The sequence below is a fragment of the Saimiri boliviensis genome, chromosome 1 (assembly GCF_048565385.1).
Source record: "Saimiri boliviensis isolate mSaiBol1 chromosome 1, mSaiBol1.pri, whole genome shotgun sequence".
In the NCBI taxonomy this organism is placed as follows: Eukaryota; Metazoa; Chordata; class Mammalia; order Primates; family Cebidae; genus Saimiri; species Saimiri boliviensis.
The window spans coordinates 137,923,924-137,947,370 of NC_133449.1; the positions used below are offsets into that span (position 1 = coordinate 137,923,924).

The 23,447-nt window shown below is 43.7% G+C and overlaps 1 protein-coding gene across 5 annotated transcripts; it reads right to left on the bottom strand.

Moving 5' to 3' along the window:
• Positions 1-683: 683 nt before the first annotated feature.
• Positions 684-22,690, bottom strand: NUDT7 (nudix hydrolase 7). Of its 5 annotated transcripts, XR_012518898.1 has the most exons (5): positions 22,554-22,690; positions 19,604-19,757; positions 15,844-16,041; positions 10,193-10,654; positions 684-766 (listed from the first exon to the last, which is right to left on the bottom strand). XR_012518898.1 is itself a non-coding variant. In XM_003938074.4 (4 exons), the coding sequence occupies exons 1-4, from the start codon at positions 22,586-22,588 to the stop codon at positions 10,286-10,288; spliced, it is 717 nt and encodes a 238-aa protein (XP_003938123.3). In that variant the 5' UTR covers positions 22,589-22,690; the 3' UTR covers positions 10,092-10,285. The 5 variants fall into 5 exon arrangements, 4 of the variants coding, with proteins under 4 accessions (XP_003938123.3, XP_074260971.1, XP_074260993.1 ...); XM_003938074.4 differs by lacking the exon at positions 684-766 and having other exon boundaries at positions 10,092-10,654; positions 15,883-16,041; XM_074404870.1 differs by lacking the exon at positions 684-766 and having other exon boundaries at positions 10,092-10,654.
• Between the last annotated feature and the right edge of the window lie 757 nt (positions 22,691-23,447).

The following is a 23,447-nucleotide window of genomic DNA, read 5'->3' on the forward strand; positions in this document are numbered from 1 at the left end:
GAGCCTCCAGCATAGCGGGCACCCAGAGCTTAGTTCAGTTTGGGAGCAATGTACAGAACACCTGTCTCAGAATTATCCCACCCAAGGGGCACAAAACCTGAGCTATTGATATGTGAAATCCCATCAGTCATTGGTTGAGGGCTGAGGTGGGGGACTTTAATTCTCTGGCACTTCCAGCTGGCCTGCTATGCATTTGGAAAAAGCCTGCTGGAACAGAGACGCAAATGTTGGCTGTTGGAAGTGATCTGGAGCTCACTGCCATGGTAGGGTCCTAGGGATGTGGGTAGAACACAGACTGTATCTGTACATGGGGTGATCATTGCTTCTCCAGGGTCCTAGTGTCCTGGCCACACATGAGTCATCTACAGCCACTCTGTCCAATAGAAATATGCTGCAAGCCATGTAAACAAATTAAAAATTTCTGGTAGCCACATTCAAAAAAGTACTAAGACAAGAAAGCCCACGTGGGGACAGCCCTGAAGGCCAACCCTTTTGGAGGTGCTTCTCATGCAAAAGGAATCGTGCTGGAAAAAGTAGGAGTTGAAGCCAAGCAGCCAAATTCTGCCATTAGGAAGTGTGTCAGGGTACAGTGATCAAGAATGGCAAGAAAATCACAGCCTTTGTACCCAGTGATGGTGGCTTGAACTTTATGGAGGAAAACGATGAAGTCCTGGTTGCTGGATTTGGTCGCAAAGATCATGCTGTTGGTGATATTCCTGGAGTCCGCTTTAAGGTTGTCAAAGTAGCCAGTGTCTCTCTTTTGGCCCTATACAAAGGCAAGAAGGAAAGACCAAGATCATAAATTTTAATGGTGAAAACACTGTAGTAATAGATTTTCATATGCTAAAAGAAGTACTAAGAAACAGGAGAAATTAATTTTCACACTATATTTAACCCAGCATCTCCAAAACATTAACATTTCACCATGTAGGCAATACAACTAAGTCTTTGAAATCCAGTGTGTATTTGACTCCTACAGCATCTCAATTTGGACTAGCTACATTACAGGTACTCTTGAGCCACAGGTGCCTTGTGCTTGCCATATTGGAAAGCACAGCTCCGGAGTTATCTCGTGGTCAAGCCCAGACCGGAAGGCTGCTCCAGGAATGTTGATTCAGACTTTGATATATTTGCTGTAGCTTCTGTTTATTGAACCAGCAAAGAAGAGACATAAAAGACACATATGTTTTCAAAGATGTAAGTGAGATGACTTGGGTCTCCGTTGTTCCTCTTTGTTTCTTACAGAACCTAAGGGCAGTCTATGGAGGAGCCGTGGAAGGAGTAAGTGTGGTGGGGGAGGTGAGAAGACCAAGCAAGCTGTGTCCCTGACCCCCTAACTGTCAGAGCAGTTTCACTTCCATGTGTGACAGGCAGGCCAAGACATGGTGGCTTATGCTTGTCATCCTAGCACTTTGGAAGGCTCATTTGGGAGGATTACTTGGAGCCAGGAGTTTGAGACCAGCCTTGGCAACATAGCAGGACCTTGTCTCTATTTATAAAATGAAATCTAATATAATAACCATATGTGGCAGACAGTGAGTTTCCCATTATCATCCTCTTCCTTGTTAGCTGGATCTGCCTCTCACAGTGGAGGTGAAAATGCCAGATGCCTGTTTTCCCAATTTTTCTTGCAGTTAGCCTATGAGCTTAATATGTCCAATGGGTCATATAGCTAGTGATGAGAGCAGACTGGGTTTTCTGTCTTCAGTCTTTCCTACTATACCATATTGCACTTCCAGGAGAGTCTACAAATGGAAAGGTCCGTTCTAAGATAAGAACGAACAGAATTAAGGGACCCCCATAATGTAAAAGGGTGTGAGAAAGGGGAATGGGAGAGGATTAAAGAATATAAAGATGTGTGTTTGTGATATGTTAGGACACTTTCCGGTGGAAGCTGTAGAACTCCTTCTAAGCTTGCTCAGGCACACTGGGGAATTATTTAACTATGAAAGGTGGGAGCATTTTATGGAAACCATGGAAACATCCAGGTCTCAAGAACAAACATCCAGGGATTCTAATGCCCTCACAACACACAACCAACTTTCATTGCTCTTCCGTTCTGGTCATTGATTTTGTTCTCCTCTCTTGTTGCAGTGAAGCTTTCTCTGCTTCCGAGGGCAAATGGCGGAACACACAGCCCCACATATGCTCTCTTCCAGAGGGCAGGCAGACAGCCTCTGGTGCGGCTTGGTCCTAATCCCAAGGGAATTACTGAAGGACCAAATCTGATTAACTGAGTTTATGCTGGAAAGTCAACAGTGTCCTGTTTCCATGGTAATCCCAACACAGAGGGGAGAGCTATTTCTTAAAATGAAGAGATGTTTCAGAAGGGGGCTATATAGTTTTCTAGGTCTGTCCTAACACATTGCCGCAAACTTGGTGGCTTAAAACAATAGAATTTTGTTACCTCATGGTTCTGAAGGCCAGAAATCTGAAATTGAGGCATTGGCAGGGTCACATTCCCCCTAAAGGCTGTGGGGAGGACCCTTCCTTTCCTCTTCCAGCTTCCGGTGGCTCCTGGTGTTCCTTGGCTTATGGCAACATAATTCTAATCTCTGACTCTGTCTTCACATGGCTTCTTCCCTGCGTCTCTTCCATCTCTGGGTCTCAAATTTCCCTCTTATTTATGAAGACACCAATCACTGGATTTAGGGACTACCCTAAATGATCTCATTTCAAGGTCTTTAACTTAACTACCTCTACAAAGATTTTATTTCCAAATAAGGTCACATCCACAGGTATTGGGAATAGGATTTGGACCTATCTTTTTGGGAACACTATTCAATTCACTGAGACCAGGTGTGGTGGCTCGCTCCTGTAATCCCAGCACTTTTGGCTAAGATGGATTAATATACATTTATAACCGATTGAAGAGTTCTAGCAAAATGTTTCCACTATCTTCAACTTATCATTTACCCTGATGTTAGACCATACAGAGTTTTTTTTTTTTTTAACGGTGTTATACTGAATGTGGCCTTCTTCTTCCTTCTTCTTCTTCCTCCCCCTTCTCCTCCCCCTCCCTCTCCCCATCCACGTCCCCCTTCCCCTCCCCCTCCCCTTCTTTTTGGTGAGATGGAGTTTCACTCTTGTTATCCAGGCTGGAGTGCAGTGGCACAATCTCGGCTCACTGCAACCTCCACTTCCTGGGTTCAAGCAATTCTCCTGCCTCAGTCCTCTGAGTAGCTTGGACTACAGGTGTTTGCCACCACATCCAGCTGATTGTTGCTTTTTTTTTTTTTTTTTTTTCTTTAGCAGAGACAGGGTTTCACCATGTTGGCCAGCCTGGTCTTGAACTCCTGACCTCAGATAATCCGCCTACCTTGGTCTCCCAAAGTGATGGGATTACAGGCATAAGACACCACGCCTGGCTAACCATACAGATTCATAGTCAGAAAAAAAAAAAATGTCGGCATCTTTTCCACATGCCACTTGGGATCTGTGGAATATAACGGAAACTCAAGGCTGATGGAAAAAGATGAAATGTGACTAGAGTGAAGAAACACATGAAGAGAGTGAGTAGAAGAAAATAATCAGAAGGAAAACTTCAAGTTTCACATGGGTGATAAGTGAAAAAGAGAAAAAAATGGACACAGAAATGCCACTGACATCCATGATGAAGTAGAGAGTAAGGGCATGAAGATTTAAAATAAAAAATGAGGAAAGTTATAGTCGAGGAAATATTAAGCCAAGTCTACACCTATAAAATAAAAATTTATGATCCTGAGTATGAGGCCTTAAAGAACGATAAATTGCTCCAGGAGATATATCTTCTTCTTCCAGTTGTATCTGATGGAATCCCTGACATGACAACTACTGCTTAGAGCAAAAGCATACTTCTACCAATTATTGGCCAACTAACCTTTAAACTCTGACTTTTTGGGCTCACTCATCAGCATGCAGACGGGCCAAACTATTTCCCAAGCATATGTTATCTTCTGGCATAGTTCAAAGTCTTTGGAAAATCGAATGGACTTTAGCTCAGTTATTTAAGCAGATTATATAAGTCACAGGCCATTGAATTAGGAGCCACCTATGGGTTGGCAATTGATCCTTGGTCGAGGAACTCAGACTGATGGGTCTTATAGTATGTGGATCTGTCCTTTCCAGGGTTAGGGCTACAATAAACACAAAGATACACATGTATTATGTAGATATACAAAGGAATACAATTAAGTGGTGTCCATGCTATTAATATAAAGTAAGGGGTAGTTGAAGAAGTGTGCATAGAGAAATTGGCTCATAAAGTCTGAGTTGTGTCCAACATGGCATGGCCCAAGGAGGTGGCCGAGTGGGCCTGGGAAGACAATAAAAAATTCTTAACTGAGGCCATCTGTGGTGGCTCACTCCTATAATCCCAGCACTTTGGGAGGCCGAGATCGAAGGGTCAGTTGAAGTCAGGAGTTACAGATCAGCCTGGCCAACATGGTAAAACCCTGTCTCTACTAAAAATACAAAAATTAGCCAGGTATAATGGCACGTGCCTATAATCTTAGCTACTCAGGATGCTGAGGCAGGAGAATTGCTTGAACCCAGGAGGTGGAGGTTGCAGCGAGCCAGCATCAAGCCACTGCATTCCAGCCTGGGCAACAGAGCATACTCCAACTCAATAAATAAATAAATAAATAAATAAATAAATAAATAAATAAAATCTTAATTGAATATACACAAAAGTCCCATTAGGAAGCACACTGAGTATGTCACATCTGAGACAACTGGACGGGGAGAGGATCACTCTAGCAATTTTAACAAAACTTCATGCTATTCTCAAATAAGAAACCATTTGTTATGAAAAAAAAAAAAAAAACAGTTGGATAACACCTCATCATCTCATCTAAGAGGTGGAAGAACATTTTCCCTTCTCAGTCCTTTAACTGGAAAACTGGCACCATGAATGAGTTGTTAAATTAGCAAGTATGCCAGCACTTTCATTCATTAATTGGTATGTTCCATTTTAATTAAAATCATCCTGGCTAATTACTCATTTCACTGTTTGCAGCACCAGCTGAATAAGCAGGAGGACATGATGAAGGCAAAAATAAATGCTGCCCTCTCTGTAGTTTATTAACTTTGAATTGCTTTCCCTTTCACATGTAGTGACTCAAGGGAAACGTAAATTTAACCTTCTATGCTTGCTTCAAGTATGCGGTGATAGCAGAAAGAGCATGGGCTATGAAACTCATGCATGTGGGTTTGGATGCTGGCTTTGCCATTTATGAACTGTGTGACAATGAGCAAATATTTATCATCTCTGATCTTTAAGGTTTCCTATCTAGAAATAGGAATAATAATAAAGCATGTGCTCATTACAAAGAGTTGATGTGGGGATTTGTGGAATAAAATGGAAAACTGGGTACACAATAGGTGCTTAATAAATGTTAGTCTAACTGAACTAGAGAAATAACAATGGTTGTTATTGCTATGATACATAATAGTTACAATAGTACCATAATTAGTAGCCAACTGGTAACTGGGAACTTATTTCCCAGGCACTGTTCTGAGCACTCTGGTATGCTTTAAGTAAAGAGGTCACATGTGTTAACTCATTTAATCCCCTGGCAGCCCTGAAACAGAATTTCTTTCTCCTACCTTACAGAAGAGGAAACTGAGGTCTACACAGAAGGAATAACTCGCTTAAGATCCCAGAATAGGCTGATACTGGAGCTGAGATTCAAAGCTAGGCATCCTGATTCCAGACTCAGCACTCTTGAAATTTCTTTTTCTTTTTCTTCTTATGCTTTAAGTTCTGTGGTACGTGTGCAGAATATGCAGGTTTGTTACATAGATATCCATGTGCCATGGTGGTTTGCTGCATCCATCACCTCGTCATCGACATTAGGTATTTCTCCTAATGCTATCCCTCCCCTAACCCCCACTTCCTGGTATCCCTCCCCTAGCCCCCACCCCCAACAGGCCCCGATTCGTGATGTTCCCCTCCCTGTGTCCATGTGTTCTCATTGCTTAACAGCCACTTACGAGTGACAACATGCGGTGTTTGGTTTTCTGTTCTTGTGTCACTTTGCTGAGAATGATGGTTTCCAGCTTTATCCATGTCTCTGCAAAGGATATGAACTAATCCTTTTTTATGGCTGCATAGTATTCCATGGTGTATATGTGCCATGTTTTCTTTATCCAGTCTATCAATGATGGGCATTTGGGTTGGTTCCAAGTCTTTGCTATTGTAAACAGTGCCACAATGAACATACATGTGCATATGTCTTTATAACAGAATGATTTATAATCCTTTGGGTATATACCCAGTAATGGGATTTCTGGGTCAAATGGTATTTATATTTCTAGATCCTTGAGGAATCGCCACACTCAGACTCAGCACTCTTAACTACACTTCTTTACCAAGATTGCAGAGTTGCAAAGAAGACATAGTTGAGTTGTCTGGATGGCAGAATCTAGAGAATTTATAAAATCTAGGTACTGGAGAGATTGTATGTTTTGGAATGTCCATCTAGCCCCCACTTGCCCTTGCCTTTGAACATATTTCCAGGTTTCTGGAAACCTTCCAGATGACCCTGGTTAGGCCAGATAGAAATGGGGACTGAGGCATAGAGTGTCTGTTGTTTTTCTATGTTTGTGTCAATCAATTCATGCAGATGTTTCTTGTCAAAATAATGACAGGATACAAAAGAGAAGATTCACATCCTCCTGGCTTTGAGGTAGTTAGCTGTGTTTGTTCCTTACTGCTGTACTTCTTTATTATTACTGTTATTTTGTGACATGGTCTCACTCTTTCACCTAGACTGGAGTGCAATGGCACAATCTTGGCTCAGTGCAACCTCTACCTCCCAGGTTCAAGTGATTCTGCCTCAGCCTCCCCAACAGCTGGGCTTACAGGCATGCACCATCACATCTGGCTAATTTTGCACTTTTTGTAGAGATGGGTTTCACCATGTCGACCAGGCTGGTCTTGAACTCCTGACCTCAAGTGATCCACTCACCTCAGCTTCCCAAAATGGTGGGATTACAGGTATGAGGCACTGTGCCCCCGCCCTGTCCTTCTTGAAGCTGATTTGTTTAGTGGCTTCACAGATTTCCTGAGGTCTGTACCTTGCCAATAATTTCTCTTATTCAAGCCAGATATATTTAACTAGGACCCTGAACACAGATACCCCAAAATACACCACTAAGAAGGAAGGGGACAATGCCTCCTTTGCTAAGCATCTCACCCCATACATTGTGTGGCCATGAGTGTGCCCAGATTGACTTCAGCTGGACTAGGCAGGTCTGGACGAGTTCACATAAACAAACAGTTTGGAAGGGAGGCTTTCTGCACTGTCAGAGAGGTCAACCATCTACTCGGCAATTATACTGCTGTCAGATTGTAAATACACATTTGCAAAGGCTTCTATAATTGTTCGGAAATAGTCCAGGCTCGTTCATGCAGCGCTGGTTACAGAATGTTAATGGAGAAGCATACCCAACATCTGCTTTCATGGTTGGAGCCAGATTTCTGCCGTTTAAACACATAGGGGTATAAAGCAGCAGATCAGGTATTTGCCTCTGCCAACTCTTAGGAAAGAAAAATCCAGCAGCAGTGGACAGCTGCATAGCTGATGGATGGGTTTGGCGTGGGCATCACATTTTCAACTGTAACAAAGTCTTATTAAAAATGCTTTGGCTCTCTAGAAAGCTAATAAGAACAATAAGATGTGAAATTGCTATCACAGAACTGTGGTTACGTTGCTTGACTCACTTGCCTCTCTGGCGTCATGAAGGATGATTAATAGCATAATTAAACAAAAAAAATCCTTGCTAACTCTAAAGCATGATATATGGAGATGCCTGTATAAGAAGCAGAAGACCTCAAGACATGCATTACAGAATATCTGTCTTTTTGTCTTTTGATTTGGGGCTTGTGCTTTAAGTCACCATTTTTCTGCCCTCATCATCTCAAAATATATATCATTATCCCAATTGGTAGGCATATAAGCCTCTCATATCCCTCAATTTCAGCTGCTCTGCATGGTGAGTGCCAAACCCCACCTCGACCCAGGGCATTCTGTGTGTGTCACTGGACCTACATGTAAAGTGTCAGATTGGCCGGGCTTGGAGGCTCATGCCTATAATCCCAGCACTTTGGGAGGCTGAAGCAGGTGGATTACATGAGGTCGGTAGTTCAAGACCAGCCTGAGCAACATGGTGAAACCCTATCTCTACTAAAAACTAAAAAAAAAAAAATTAGCCTGGCATGGTGGTAGGCACCTGTAATCCCAGCTACTTGGGTGGCCAAGGCAGAAGAATCGCTTGAACCCTGGAGGTGGAGGTTGCGGTGAGCCAAGATCACACCACTGTGTTCCTGGGTGAAAGAGCCAAGATCACGCCACTGTGCTCCTGGGTGAAAGAGCGAGACTCCATCTCAAAAAAATGAAAAAATCGTGTCAGATCATCCCCATTTCTACCTGCTTGCAACACTTCAAGTTCAGGTGAATATTCTAGCTACTTTCAGGTGTTGGAGCACATTGGTTAGCTCTGCTGTAGAAAAGTGACTCCAAATTACAGTGGCAGGGAGTTGATACAGAATTTTATTCTTTTCTGATGTGACAGTACCAAGTGAAGAGCCCAGGTTAGAAGGTTACTTTGTGGCCGGGCGCGGTGGCTCAAGCCTGTAATCCCATCACTTTGGGAGGCCGAGGCGGGTGGATCACGAGGTCAAGAGATCGAGACCATCCTGGTCAACATGGTGAAACCCCGTCTCTACTAAAAATGCAAAAAATTAGCTGGGCATGGTGGCACGTGCCTGTAATCCCAGCTACTCAGGAGGCTGAGACAGGAGAATTGTCTGAACCCAGGAGGCAGAGGTTGTGGTGAGCCGAGATTGCGCCATTGCACTCCAGCCTGGGTAACAAGAGCGAAACTCCGTCTCAAAAAAAAAAAAAAAAAAAAAAAAGAAGGTTACTTTGCTCCACAGAGTCATTCAGCGATTCAAGCTCTGACATCTTTTGGTTCTGCCATTCCCGTAGGAGTTGTCCTAATTTGTACGGTCAAGGCTGGGTTACAGACAAGTCCATGTTGCAGCTCATGGGAAAAAGAACTAGAGGGACTCCAGGGAGACTGGCTTATCTCTTAAACTGGAGATGACCTGGAAAGTCAACTTTCACCCATAACCCATTGGCCTAAATTAAGTGCCAGAGTCAACTTGAATGGCAAGAGATGTCAAGTAATGCTCTTTCTACCTGGAGAGCTGTGAACCCAGCTTAAACTCTACCACCAAAGAAGACAGGGAAGATAGGTTATGATGGATGGCCGGAAGTTTCTGTTACATGTAACAGACAAAAACAAATATTGCTGGCCATCTGGGGTGGCTCATGCCTGTAATCCCAGCACTTTGGGAGACTGAGGTGGGTGGATCACCTGAGGTCAGGGGTTCGAGACCAGCCTGGCCAACACGGCGAAACCCTGACTCTACTAAAAATACAAAAATTAGCTGGGTGTAGTGGCAGGTACCTGTAATACCAGCTACTTGGGAGGCTGAGGCAGGAGAATTGCTTGAGCCCTGGAGGTGGAGGTTGCAGTGAGCCGAGCTGAGGTCATGCCACTGCCCTCAAGTCTGGGTGACAGAGGGAGACTCTATCACACACACACACACACACACACACACACACACACACACACACACACACATATATATCCTCCTACAAATTAGGACATATATGTATAGATAGATATAGATATAGATACAGATATGTGTCCAATATTCTGATATGTATAAGAAAAATATGATTGGCTGGGCACAATGGCTCATGCCTTTAATCCCAGCACTTTGGGAGGCTGAGGTGGGTGGATCACGAGGTCAAGAGATCAAGACCATCCTGGTCAACATGGTGAAAGCCCGTCTCTACTAAAAATACAAAACATTAGCTGGGCATAGTGGCGCGTGCCTGTAATCCCAGCTACTCAGGAGGCTGAGGCAGGAGAATTGCCTGAACCCAGGAGGCGGAGGTTGCGGTGAGCCAAGATCGCGCCATTGCACTCCAGCCTGGGTAACAAGAGCGAAACTCCGTCTCAAAAAAAAGAAAAAAAAGAAAAAGAAAAATATGATTAACATATTGTGAGTGAAAATATGCAACACTATAAACATATTTTTACACTTTTGAATGACTTTTACTTTATCAGACAATAGAAGGCAACTGGAAAAGAGGCAAGTTTCTACCTACACACTACAGAAAAAAAATATTCACACCTGTCAAGTTCCAACAGCAGGCATCATTGTAGTTCTATGGAGAAGCACACACAGTATTTTCATGGATAGTTCTTTGTCTCTTGGTCTCGTAAATCATAACTTGTTTGTAGCATTTTTGTGAACCTTCAGGAATAACTCTTCAGAGGATGGTAGTACATCATTAAGATCAAATTGAACCTCAAAGGTGGGTTTTTCTTCCAAAATAATAAAGGCCACCAACACTGCAAGGTTTGCAGTCATTCCCTTGATCTGGTAAGTGACCCCATTTTCAGGGTTTGTGTACTCGAAGATATGATAAATAAAACAGTGACCAAACCGTGTGACGTAATGCTGGGCATGGACACGTGGATGCAAGAAATAGGCCAGAGGCACCAGGAAGACATCCTTAACTTCCGCAGGATTTGGCTGGGCCTGGAAGTTGTGGTCTATGAAACCCACAAATGGAGTTACCAGTTTATCTGTCTAAAAGCAGAAAAAAAGAATTAAAAACTGAAGTGATATTGTTTCAAATACTAAAATCATGCCACTTCTAGGTGAGCTAAGAAAATGCACTGAACCTGGAAGAAGGGGAAGAAAGCTAACTCTGGAAGTAAATTTGTGTTCCTGCCAAAATGGGAGTCAACCTGCCCTTCCTGAGGTGGCATCTATGAGAGGCCTCTGAAAATGACTTCTTGTATGAACAAAAAGTAGTACAATCTTTTAGAATGGCAATTTGGCAGTATCATAAAAACATGCTCCCTATGACCTGGGAATTGCATTTGTGTATCTGTATGATAAATTCCTACTGGTCAGAAAAGACCTGAGTATAAATCTGAAGCATTACTTTCTACAACAGCCCAAAATTCGAAAGCTGTCACTCTTCAATTTATAGGCATTTAAGTTATATAAATTATGGTTATATCCATAAAATAGGATACTATGTAGCTTTTACAAAGAATGGGATAGATACCGTTCCTTCTTAGTAAAGAAAAAAGTGTGCTATACTTATGAACAGAAAAGTGATATAATACTAGTTATGATATATTCCCATTTATGGAAAAAATTTATATAGATGTATATATACACACATATATATAATTATGTGTCATATATAATTATATGTGAACTATTTTATATAACATACATGTTTATAATACATGGGAGAGGGATTTCTATTTACAACCACAACTGCTTGCAAATGAACACGAGTGGCCAGGTGCAGCGGCTCACGCCTGTAATCCCAGCACTTTGGGAGGCCGAGGAAGGCAGATCACCTGAGGAGGCAGGAGTTCGAGACCAGCCTGGCCAACATGGTGAAACCCCATCTCTACTAAAAATACACAAATTAGCTGAGTGTGGTGGCACGTGCCTGTAGTTCTAGCTATTCGGGAGGCTGAGGCAGGAGAATTGCTTGAACTCAGGAGGAGGAGTTTGCAGTGAGCCGAGATCAAGCCACTGCACTCCAGCCTGGATGACAGAGCGAGACTCCATTTCAAAAATAAAAATAAGAAAGCAAATGAACATGAGTGCTGTCAAGTGAAAGACTATTTTGTTTTACCGGAAACTCTGAGAGGGAGGCCTGGGGCTGACAGAGGATGTGGGAACTGATACGAGCTGTCTGACTTTGTATTAGAAAGTGAGAAGAATTGGAATTCCTGGAGCTTCCCAAGAGAAAGTGGGTGGGAAATGCCAGAGAGCTAAACACACGGTGACGCTGGGACCTGTCAGGCTTGCAGAATGTTCTCAGAGGGACAGCCAAAGTCAGGAAAGCAAATGTAAGAACAGAGATAACTAAGACCATTAACCAAAATAATGGTGAAAGTCAACATGTAGACCAGCAGAAGACAACAGGAACAGAGACTTCATATGTCCTTGGGGCAGGAAATCTGGGGTCATTAAGTTACCCCAGGGCAGAGGCAACATTCTACCAGTACCTAACACCACGCCTGGCTTTGGTTAAATGCTTAGTCTCTGAACATGGAGTTTTTCAGAGTGGATTCTGAGATAAGGACTCAGATGCAAGTGATTTTTAAAGGAAGTGCTCCCAGGAGATATAGGTAAAGGGAGGAGACAAGCAAGGCTCATAAGGGAAGAAAGCTGGCAAGGACACCATGGGGTATTCTGGAGTGTAAATTACTATGCAGTTTGTCCCAAGTGGAGACAAAGGAGCTGGGGTTTCAAGCACCCCAGGCCCAGACAGTCACTGGTGAAGGACTGCCTACCCAGAAGTAAATTCACAGGCACTCCCAGCTCTCTGTGCAGGCCACATGGCAAGGTGGCTTCAGTACGAAGGGTACCAGTATTCAGAAGAAAGCTGCAGGTATTGTCAGAGACATTTGAACCAGAGCAACTCCATCTTGAATAGAGGCTGGGTAAAAGGCTGAGATGTACAGGGCTGCATTCCCAGGAGGTTAGGGCGTGCTTAGTCACCAGATGAGACTGAGCTATAGGTCATAAAGGCTTTGCTGACAAAACATAAAGATCTTGGCCAGGTTCGGTGGCTTACATTTGTAATCCCAGCACTTTGGGAGGCCGAGGTGTGTGGATCATGAGGTCAAGAGTTCAAGAGCAGCCTGGACAATATGGTGAAACCCCATCTCTACTAAAAATACAAAAATTAGCTGGTTGTGGTAGTGCATGCCTGTAGTTCTAGCTACTCAGAAGAATGAGGCAGAAGAATCACTTGAACCTGGGAGGTGGAGGTTGCAGTGAGCAGAGATTGCGCCACTGCACTCCAGCCTGGGCAAAGAGGGAGATTTGGTCCTATAAAAAACACAAAACAAAAAAGAAAGAAACAAAAAAACACATAAAGACCTTGCAGTAAAGAAGCCAGCCAAAATCCACCAAAGCCAAGATGGCAATGAGAGTAGCCTCTGATCATCCTTGCTGCTCATTATACACTAATTAGAATACATTACCCAACCCTTTCCTGGAAAACTCATAAATAACCCACCCCTTGTTTAGCATAGGATCAAGAAATAACCATAAAAATGGCCAGCCAGCACCATATGCTGTGGCTCTGCTTACAAAATAGCCATTCTTTTGTCTCTTTACTTCTCTAAGAAACTTGCTTTCACTTTGCTGTATGGACCCACCCTATGAGATCCAAGAACCCTCTCTTAGGGTCTGGATCAGGACCCCTATCCGGTAACAGTGTGAGTTACCAGAAACCCTGGGGTGGTAAGAGGAATATGAAGGGGCCTAGACAGAGCCCAACAACGTATGCTCCATAAATATTCGTGGTGGTTGCTGCTACCACTTAGTGACCACAACTTATGGGCACCTAGTCTAGTTCCCAACACCCTGGGATTTCTTACAACAATCTAATCTCAAAGAAGCCTTAACAACTAAAATTAGCTGCTCATACTCCTGGGTACATATCAGAGACCTCTGTAAAAAGAGGCACGTAAATGTCTGACAAAAGGGAAACTGGGGTGGGGGTCCTGGAGTCACAGCCTGCCTGGAGGGTTTACATAGAAGGTGGGAGGGTTTACACAGAGGGTGTGGAAAGCCAATAGCACCCTTCTCCTCCCAACTATGATCTCCAGACATTACCAAATTCCCCTGCGTGGAAAAAGCACTTCAGGTTAAGAACCACATAGGTTAGGTTATGCTTATAATTTTCAATAAATGGCATTTTTTTGTGGTACATTTAAAAAATTATCAAGGGCCAAAACACCCAGCAACCCTCCCTTGAGTTTCCAAACACAGTAGACCTTTCTTTAAAGCCTTTGTTTATTCTAATCTCTCAATCATGATGTTTTAGAAATCTCTTGTTCCAGGAGCGTCTGGCCCCTGGGAATCTCCCGGAAACACATTTTCCTGTCAATGCTGCTGTATTCTATCCACCCACACGTGGAACTCAGTAGCATCTGGGGACCTTGGGAATGGAGTTAGTCTCATTTTGGAAACTTTTAATCGGTAGAGCTATATTTGTAATTGATTTCTAAAGTAAATCCTCCAAATGCCAGTAGATTTTGAGAATCTGAAAATCTTCCCTGAACTGAAAAGAGCTCCCATTAGAAAACAAAATGGAAAAGGAAGTAATTGACGCATTTCTTATGTAATCCCATGTCTCTACTTCTCTCTCATACACACACACTTAGAAAACATTTATTGAGGAGCCACTAGCTTCTTGCAAACAAAATCACCCTTGAGTGCTGACCTTTCTATTTTTAAAAAGAACCTAATTAAGACTGACGTTTCTCAGCATCACTGATCTTCAAAACGCTGTATATAGCACCAAGACTTTCGTCAAATGGAACGTAAACGATGATCTAACCCACTGGTTTTCTAACTGTGAAGCAACAGTGGGACTGTTCTTTTGAAATAAAAACTTACCCGAAAGCCCAATATATAAAACGTTAAAAGTTCATTCCTACCTCTGAAATTATGTGATAGAGCACTTCACCTCCATGGTGTTCTCAAATTATGGCCCAATGAGAAAAATATCAGACAAACCAAAACTGGGGAACATTCTACAAAATACCTGACCACTATGCCTCAAAACTGTCAGTTTCATGAGATTAAGAAACTCTGAGAAACTACCACAGACCAGCAGATTAAGGAGACATGACCATAAAATACAATACAGTATCTCAGATGAGATCCAGGTCAGAAAGGAGGACATAAGTAGAAAAACTAGCAAAAAGCAAATAGAGCGTGGAGTTTAGTTAATAGTATACTGACATTGGTTTCTTAGTTGTGACAAATGTACCGCAGTGATGTAAGATGACAACCACAGGGAAACCAGGTCTAGGGTATACCAGAACTTTCTGTACTATCTTCATGACTTTTCCATCAATCTACAGCTATTCTTTAAAACATTTATACCAGAAAGATCCTCCCGTTGCCCAAGATCAAACTCCTTAATACAATATTTACCCTTTCCAAAGTCAGTTAGTACAACAAAGAGGTTGTGGTGAAAAGATACAAAATAAGATCTGAAGCTGACCGCAGTGGTTCACACCTGTAATCCCAGCACTTTGGGAGGCTGAGATGGGAGGATCGCTTGAGACCAGGAGCTCAAGACCAGCCTCATCAACATAATGAGACCTCCATCTCTATAAATAATAGAATAAAAAAGAAAACAAGATCTGGTTATATCAGCTCCAAAATTCATTTTAAAAAATATTTTCAATGTTTTTGTATATATTATACTATCAAGGAAATCCTCATTTAACACAAATGCAGTTATGAATAGTAAGAGTTTTTAAATAGCTTGCCTAGTGATTTCATGGTTCTATTCAATTAATGCATTGCAGAGAGTCTTTATTCTATGGTATGTAGAAAAATGAGTATCTTTATGGCAAAAGTAATGCATTGGAGGTCTTCAAGGGGCTAAAATTCAGCATACAGCACATTGGAATGTGTGTTATTTTTTCAAATGAACTCTCACAATCAATGCATATTGGAGAAAAATAAATGTGAACCAAACGTTAATAATTTTGAACCATCCCAGTTTGGCACCCAGTGTGAAATCCACTGAGGGAGATTCTACTCTTTTATTTCTGGATGGGAGAGTGGGGCCCAGAGAGGCAAAAGGGGTTACCCACAGCCACGTGGCTCATGAGGGGCAATGTCCATAGGAGAACCTGGTCTCTTGACTCTCCTTAGAGTTCTCTTTAGGGTTATGTTTGGAAAATGTGGAATCCTGAGAACAGTAGATCCACCTGGCGGGGGTGCTTCTGGGAGTCTGAGAAAACTCTTACATCAAGAAGACATGGCACCAGGCAGCACACAACTTCCACTTGATGAGGACACAGCCCCACTTCCTCCTGGGCTTCTCGGAGGGCCGTGGCTGCATCATCTTTGTCTGTAGGTTCTTGCTTACCTCCAGGGAAGCAAACTTCTCCAGGAGCCCTTCTTAGCTGGATATAGAAAGAACAGAGCCACAATGTGGGATTCTAATTTTGGAACTATTTACTCATTCAACAAATACTGAACTATTCTGTACCAGAGACCATTCCTACCCAGGTGGTGGGAAGTGGTGAACAAGACCCCCACCTCCCAAAAATGTGTTTCCTTGAATCCTGTTTAAGAAATTAACTTCAAATTTTTATCACTGCTAACTATTATTTTATTTGCCCCCAAAAGATACTACACACTGTATTAGTCTGCTCTTGCACAGCTATAAATAAATAGCTGAGACTGGGTAATTTACAAAGAAAAGAGGTTTAGTTGGGTCACAGTTCCGCAGGCTGTACGGGGAGCATGATGCTGGCATCTGCTCGGCTTCTGGGGAGACTTCAGGAAACTTACGAAAATGGCTGAAGGTGAGGGAGGAGCAAGCACTTCACATGGCTGGAGCGGTAGGAAGAGAGAGGGAGGGGAGGTGCCACACACTTCAAATAACCATATCTCATGAGAACTCACTCACTGCCATGAGAACACCAAGGGGGAAATCCAGCTACGTGATCAAATCACCTCCCACCAGGCCCCACCTCCAATATTGGGGATTACAACTGAACGTGAGATTTGCATGGGGACAGAGATCCAAACCGTATCACATACACACAAACAGATGGACACTGCTAGGGGGAAAAAGCTGAAAGAATAATATAAAGGGCAATATTATCAACAGATAATTTTGTACAGTCCTTTATTGGGTGCTTATCAAGCACTGGGCATGTTGTTTCACAAAGATTTTTCCCACTGGGTCCTCAGAACAGTTCCATAAGCTACTGATTTTTTAAGGAGGTGAAATTCACATAAAAGTAACTATTTTAAAGTGAAAACATCAGAGACATTTAATACATTTAGAGTGTTGTACAATCATCCCTACTATCTCATTTTAGAATATTCTCATCATCCCAGAAGGAAACCCCAAACAACAGTTGATTCTCATTCTCCTCTCCCTCTGTCCCTGCTTTCTGTCTCTGTAGATTTACCTAGTCTCGACTTTTATGTCTGGTATTTTCCCTTTCACATAATGTTTTTGAGGTTCTTCATATTCTGTTGTGTACTGGTACTTCTTTTTTTTTTATAGCTGAATAGTATTCTATCGTATGTCTATATCACAGTTTATCCACTCATGCATTGATGGGTAGGTAGGCTACTCCTACACTATTATTATTTCCACTTTCAGACAAGGGAACTTAGGCTCACAGAGGTGAAATAACCTGACCAAGTTTACTCTGTGAGATGGAATATAAACCGGTGTTCAATTCACAAGCCTGTGTTTTTAATCAGTACAACATACATTTATGAAAAGTTTAGTAAGACACAGAAAATATGGGTCCTTGAGCTATTTGCATTGTGTTGGCATCTATGCTTATCTTTGTGCGTGTTGATAAAGGAATAGAGGGCTCTCCTTTCCCCACATTTCCCCCTTCCTTGATTCCATTCCTTCCTGCCTTTAGGAGAACCGACAGTGCCTCCATCTGTAGCATCCTAAAATTAACCCTCTTATCTCTGTCTTTAAAATTAGTTTTCTCATATCTTGGACAGAATTGGAAAGGCACAAACCCTCCGCTCTTCTCTCTTCGGTAGGGCCAAATGTCTCAGCAAACTGGCCTCAATGTCTTTGATGCCCACTTGTGCTTAGTACCCACTCTCCTTTCTCTCCTGAATCATCAAGGAGCCCTCAGGCTCAGCAAGAGTCCTGGACCTGCCTCTTTCCAACTGTGTACAATGGGATAATGACAGTATGCTCCTCACAGAGCTGTGAAGATGGTTCCATGGAGAGGGAGTAGAGGCACAGGAATGGTACCTGGCCATATTAAATATTTAATCATGAGAACTTATAAGGTCAGTTCTGGACATTGAGAAGCTCAATCAAGAAATCATGTTGGCTATTTTAGCACCTGGGCCAATACATCTATGTAAGGATAAACTAGATGCCTGCAATGGCCTGAATGTTTATTCTCCCACAAATCCATATATTGAAATCCTCTCTCCTAAAGTGATGATATTAAGAGGTTCGACCTTTGGGAGGTGGTCAGGTCATGGGGGCAGAGCCCTCATCAGTAAGATTAATATCCTTAAAAAGAGGCCCCTTTTTCCCTATAAGGACACAGTAAAAAATGACTATCTTTGAACCGGAACTGGGCCCTCACCAGACACCAAATCTTCTGGCAGCTTGTCTTGGACTTCCCAGCCTCCGGAACTGTGAGAATTAATATCTGTCATTTATAAGCCACCCAGTCTAAGGTGTTTTGTTATAGTAGCTTGAGAGGAATTAACACAATGCCATGATAAACTTTTTGACATTCTATAGTTTACAGCCTCATTTTGGCAAGCCTTAAAAAAATTTTTTTGGAAGTCCTTCTGTGCTGAGAAATAAGGAACATTGCAGAAATTGCTGCTGTAGCTAAATCCTCAGACATCTTCACATCAGTTACAGTCAGGAGAACAGGTAAAAAGAAGGCTGACAGACATATTTCTACTATCTTGAACATTCACCACCCACTGCAAATATGTCTCACCAAATGCCTAAGAAATACACCTAATGTTACAGCAACTCTGAAAAAACGTGCTTTGTTAGCATGTTCACCTCCAAGGCAGCCAGGGACAGAGGCACCTCCAAGCAGTCATCAGGCTTGACAGAAATACAGACCTGACGTGCTGCCTATTTTAAATGTACAGTCATGAGTTGCTTAACAGGGACACATTCTGAAAAATGCATTAGGTGATTTCATCATTGTGTAAACTTGCACAAACCTGGATAGTACAGACTACTATAAACCTAGGCTATATGGTGTAGCTACTGCTTCTGGGCTACAACCTGTATACCATTTTACTGTTTCGGATATTGCAGGCAATAGTAACATACTGGTAAGTATTTATGCACAGAGAGGGTAAGTAGGCCGAAGTCGCAGCTGGCAAGGAGAGAGCCTGCATTCAACATGGACAGCTAGCTTCAGAGCCTAGGCTGCTAACTTCTGTGCTCTAGTATTTTTACATTATACTTGGGGTGGGAGAGTCTAAAATAGTGGTCCTTGGCTGGGGCAATTTGGCACCTCCAATCCCTGCCAGGAGAGTAGGCAATGTCTGAAGGTATTTGTGGTGTGTGTGCTACTGGCATACTGGATGAATGCGTGTGTAAGCTGTGTGTGTGTATGTGTGTGTGTGTGTGTGTGTGTGTGCGTGCTACTGGCATCTGGTCAGTAGAGGCCAAGGATGATGCTCCACACCCCACAGGACAGCCCCACACCAAAGAATTATCCAGCCCCAAATGCCAATAGCATCAAGGTTAGGTAACCCTAGTCTGAAAGCATTTTAAACTGCATGCTAGCTAAATCCTTCATTTTCTTTGCCAAAACTTCTCCAAAACACCATGTTATCCTGGGACTTGTGGTTGTATGCCTCCGACATCACAATTTTGAAAGCCCATTTGAGAATTTTGGCTTCAAAATGTGTACAAGTGACAACATTTCATGAGATTTTCTGATGCCCTGAGACTTAAGGGCAGGAAACTTTTTGTCCACCTACCTTGTCTGACCGGACGGTGAGTAACAAATGGAGATTTCCTTCTTTAGCCACCAATGGCAAAAGGATGGAATATTTGTTATATGGCAAGTGAGAATATTTGCTTCCAATATCATACTTCCTTAAGCGGGCCTTAGCATCATCTAGCAAACTGTTTCTAAAATAAAAACAAACCAGACAGACATTTTAGTAAGCAGAGTTATGGTAAAAAGCTTATAGTCTTGCCTCTGTTTCTGCTTTGATGTGTACAGAGGAGTTTGCCATTTCTGACTCTATGTGTACTTTTCAATAACACGACAGAAATAATAGTATCTAAACTGCATGGTTGTTTGCAAGATGAAAATGACAAACCTTCTAAGCACACAGTTTAGTACAAAGGTTCACTTTGAAACATAAAGTATGCTAAAATGTTTTTTCAATAATGCAGTTGTTGAATTTTCAAATTTAGATACAGAAAAGACAGGTGTGCTAAAAAAGTCATTGTTGAGGTTAGAAGACTACCTTCTGTCAACCTGGCCCTTATGTTCTCAAACTCTTATGTCTTCAACTTCCTTATAACAATGGTTTCCAAACTTCAGCAGCAACAGAATCCCCTGAAGGGCTGGCTACCACACAGACTGCTGGGTTCAGTCCCAGACTGACTCAGTAACTGGTGCAGGGCCTGAGAATTAGGATTTGTATCAAACTCCCACCAGTGTTGCTGACGCTGTGGACAGGGGAACACATTTTGACAACAATCTCCTAGTAATATGCAAATATTGGGATTTATAACCACAAAAGGTGCCCTTCCTATGTGGACTTGTTTTTATCCTATTGACAGGTGTGTTTTGTTGCTAGTTCATATAGTGGGTTGAACAGCGTCCTCTCATCCCCAAAATTCATGTCTACCCCAAATTTCAGTGTGTGACTTTATTCAGAAATAGGATCCTTTCAGATGTAATTAGTTTAGAGTGACCTCTAAATCCAATGACTGTTGTCCTTATGAGAAGCAGAAATGGGCCGGGTGTCGGGGGCTCACACCTATAATCCCAACACCGGGAGGTTGAAGCCGGAGGATTACCTGGGTCCAGGAGTTTGAAACTAGCCTGGCCAACATAGCAAGACCCAGTCTCTACAAAGGAAAATAAATAAAGCAAGCAAGCATAAATTAGCTGGGGTATGGGGCATGTAAACTGTATTCGCAGCTACTTGGGGGGCTAAAGTGGGAGGATCACTTGAGCCCCAGAGTTCAAGGCTGCAGTGAGCCATGAATGCATCACTGCACTCCAGCCTGGGTGACAGAGTGAGACGTGATTCAGAAAAAAGAGAGAAAAGAAAAAACATGGAGAGATGCACATAGGGAAGAAGACCATGTGAAGATGGTGGCAGAGGTGGAAGGGATGCTGCTGGGAGCCCGGGAATGCCAGAAACCACCAGAAACTGGAAGAGGCAAGGTAAAATCGCCCCTAGAGCCTTCTGAGGGACAGTGGCCCTGCCAACACTTTGATTTTGGACTTCCAGCCTTCATGACCATGAGACCATTTGTATTTAAATCACCCAGTATGTGGCACTGTGTTATGGCAGCCCTAGAAAGGAACAGTTGGATTTACTTTTTCTGTGGGAAGGCAGTTTTGCATACTGGGCAGAATCAGATGTATAAGATATCCAGAATTGGCTTCAGATGTGTATAGGAGGCCTGGCGTGGTACTTCATGCCTGTAATCCCAGCACTTTGGGAGGCTGAGGCAGGTGCATCACTCAAAGTCAGGAGTTCAAGACCAGCCTGGACAACATGGTGAAACCTCCCCCGTCTCTACTAAAAATACAAAAAGTAGCAGGGCATATCATGGCTCAGGTCACTAATCTTAGCTACTCAGAAGGTTGAGGCAGGAGAATTGCTTGAACCTCAGAGGCAGAGGCTGCAGTGAGCTGAGATCGCCTACTGCACTCCAGCCTGGGCAACAGAGCAAGACTCTGTTTTAAAAAAAAAAAAAAAGTTTATAGGAACAACTTCTCTGAGTTTCATCTCCACTTATGTCAGGCTTGAGGATATTTATGAAGATTAAATGATGCAGTTCATATACTGTGGCCGGCTGGTCCTCAGTGAATGGTAACCACTGTTATAAATCTCCCCATCGTTACATAAGCAGTTGTTTCCAAGAGGTATTTGCTATTTGTTGCCTCCTCCTAGATTGCAGGTGCTCACCAGATGTGGTTGGGTAACAGCAGAGGATTTCAACAGGCAAATGGCCTGGAAAGAATCACTGAAAGCTGGCCTGGGGGGTTGCACAGTGCATCTCATGTGCGCAGGTCCACTCCAGAAAAGGAAACTGGGTTGGTGGCTTTTAACAACCCAGAAACTGCATAACTGACCAGAGAAACCAGCAGAAGTAAAAGGCTACAAAAACTTACCTGTCTACTTTAGGGGCTAGCTGCTAGAGTAATCACCATCAAGATAGGAACAGCAGTAGCAGCCACCCCGTTCTGAGCATGGTCTCACTTTCCATGTTTTTCATTTTATTCTCACAACAGACCAGCAAGTGATCACAGGGTCACCTCCAGGCTCAGAGAGCTTATGTAACTGACAGACCCAAGGTCACAATTGGAAGTAGCCACCGAGGGACTTGAATCCGGGGCTGCCTGGTGCGGGCTGTGCCACCCTTGAGGGTCCTTGGGTCCAATCCTGGAGACCCGGATTTCAGAAGAGCCAAGCCAGGAAGAGAGAAGCGTTGTGCCCTCGGGGAAAGGGAATAGCGTGTGTAGGAACCATAGTGGCTAAAGCTGGCTCTGTTCCTGGCTAGAGCAGGTGCAAAGGTTCGGGGACCCTGCTAGAGGGGGGTGCTCCCGTCCGGGGCACGCAGTTGAACTGGCGGGAGCTGCAAAATCAGGGCCGGCCAAAAGGCCTCAGTGGCCCCCGCTGCGATTAAGGCCGGGACTGGTCAAGCTCGGGGTGCCAGGGCTGGACAAGGCTTTACCTGACTGACTCCTGGGGAAGACCAGGTCGGGACATTGTCCTGCGGAATGTTTGTTTCCGAAAGAACTCCTCGGAGTGGCTGGGCCGGAGGCGCTTGCGCGGAGCAGCTCTGGGCCTGGGACTCGGCCTAAAGCCAGAAGGAGGGGCGGGGCTTAGAACAGAAAGTGGGGCGGGATCTGGGGCGGAGACGGGGTGGGGGTGGTGGCTTAGAACAGGAGGTGGGGCGGGGTCTGGGGCGGAGACGGGGTGGGGGCGGGGCTTAGAACAGAAAGTGGGGCGGGGTCTGGGGCGGAGACGGGGTGGGGGCGTGGCTTAGAGCAGGGGGTGGGGCGGGGTCTGGGGCGGAGACGGGGATGGGGGCGGTGCTAGATCAGGGACCGGAGGCGGGGATCGAGGCGGGGCGTATGGCCAGAGGCGGAACTAGAGGTGGGGAGGGGCACGGGGCGGGGCTTACGGCCGGGTCTCCCAGGTTGCGCAAAGCAGTCTCTGCCCTTTTCTTCCGGCTTCTTTAGAAGGAAGAGGCATAGGAGGAGTTGTGGAATTTACAGTTGAAGAGTTTAAAAAAAAAAAAACAAAACGAAAATATAGTGCTGGTGAAGTGATAGGATTTTACACTCTCATCCACTGTTGCTGGGAGGTTAAGGTGATTCATTCTGTTTTTCTGAACTGTCAGCACCTGTTTATTGACCACATGTAGGTACTGGGTGCAGATCCCACAGCTAGCGATAAGACACGTGGAGCTCACAGTCAAATGGTAGAAACAGAAATACATCACACAGGGCTGGGTGCAGTGGCATATGCTTGTAATACCAATATTTTGGGAGGCCAAGGCAGGAGGATCATTTGAACCCAGGAGTTCAAGCCCAGCCTAGGCAACATGGTGAAACCCAGTCTC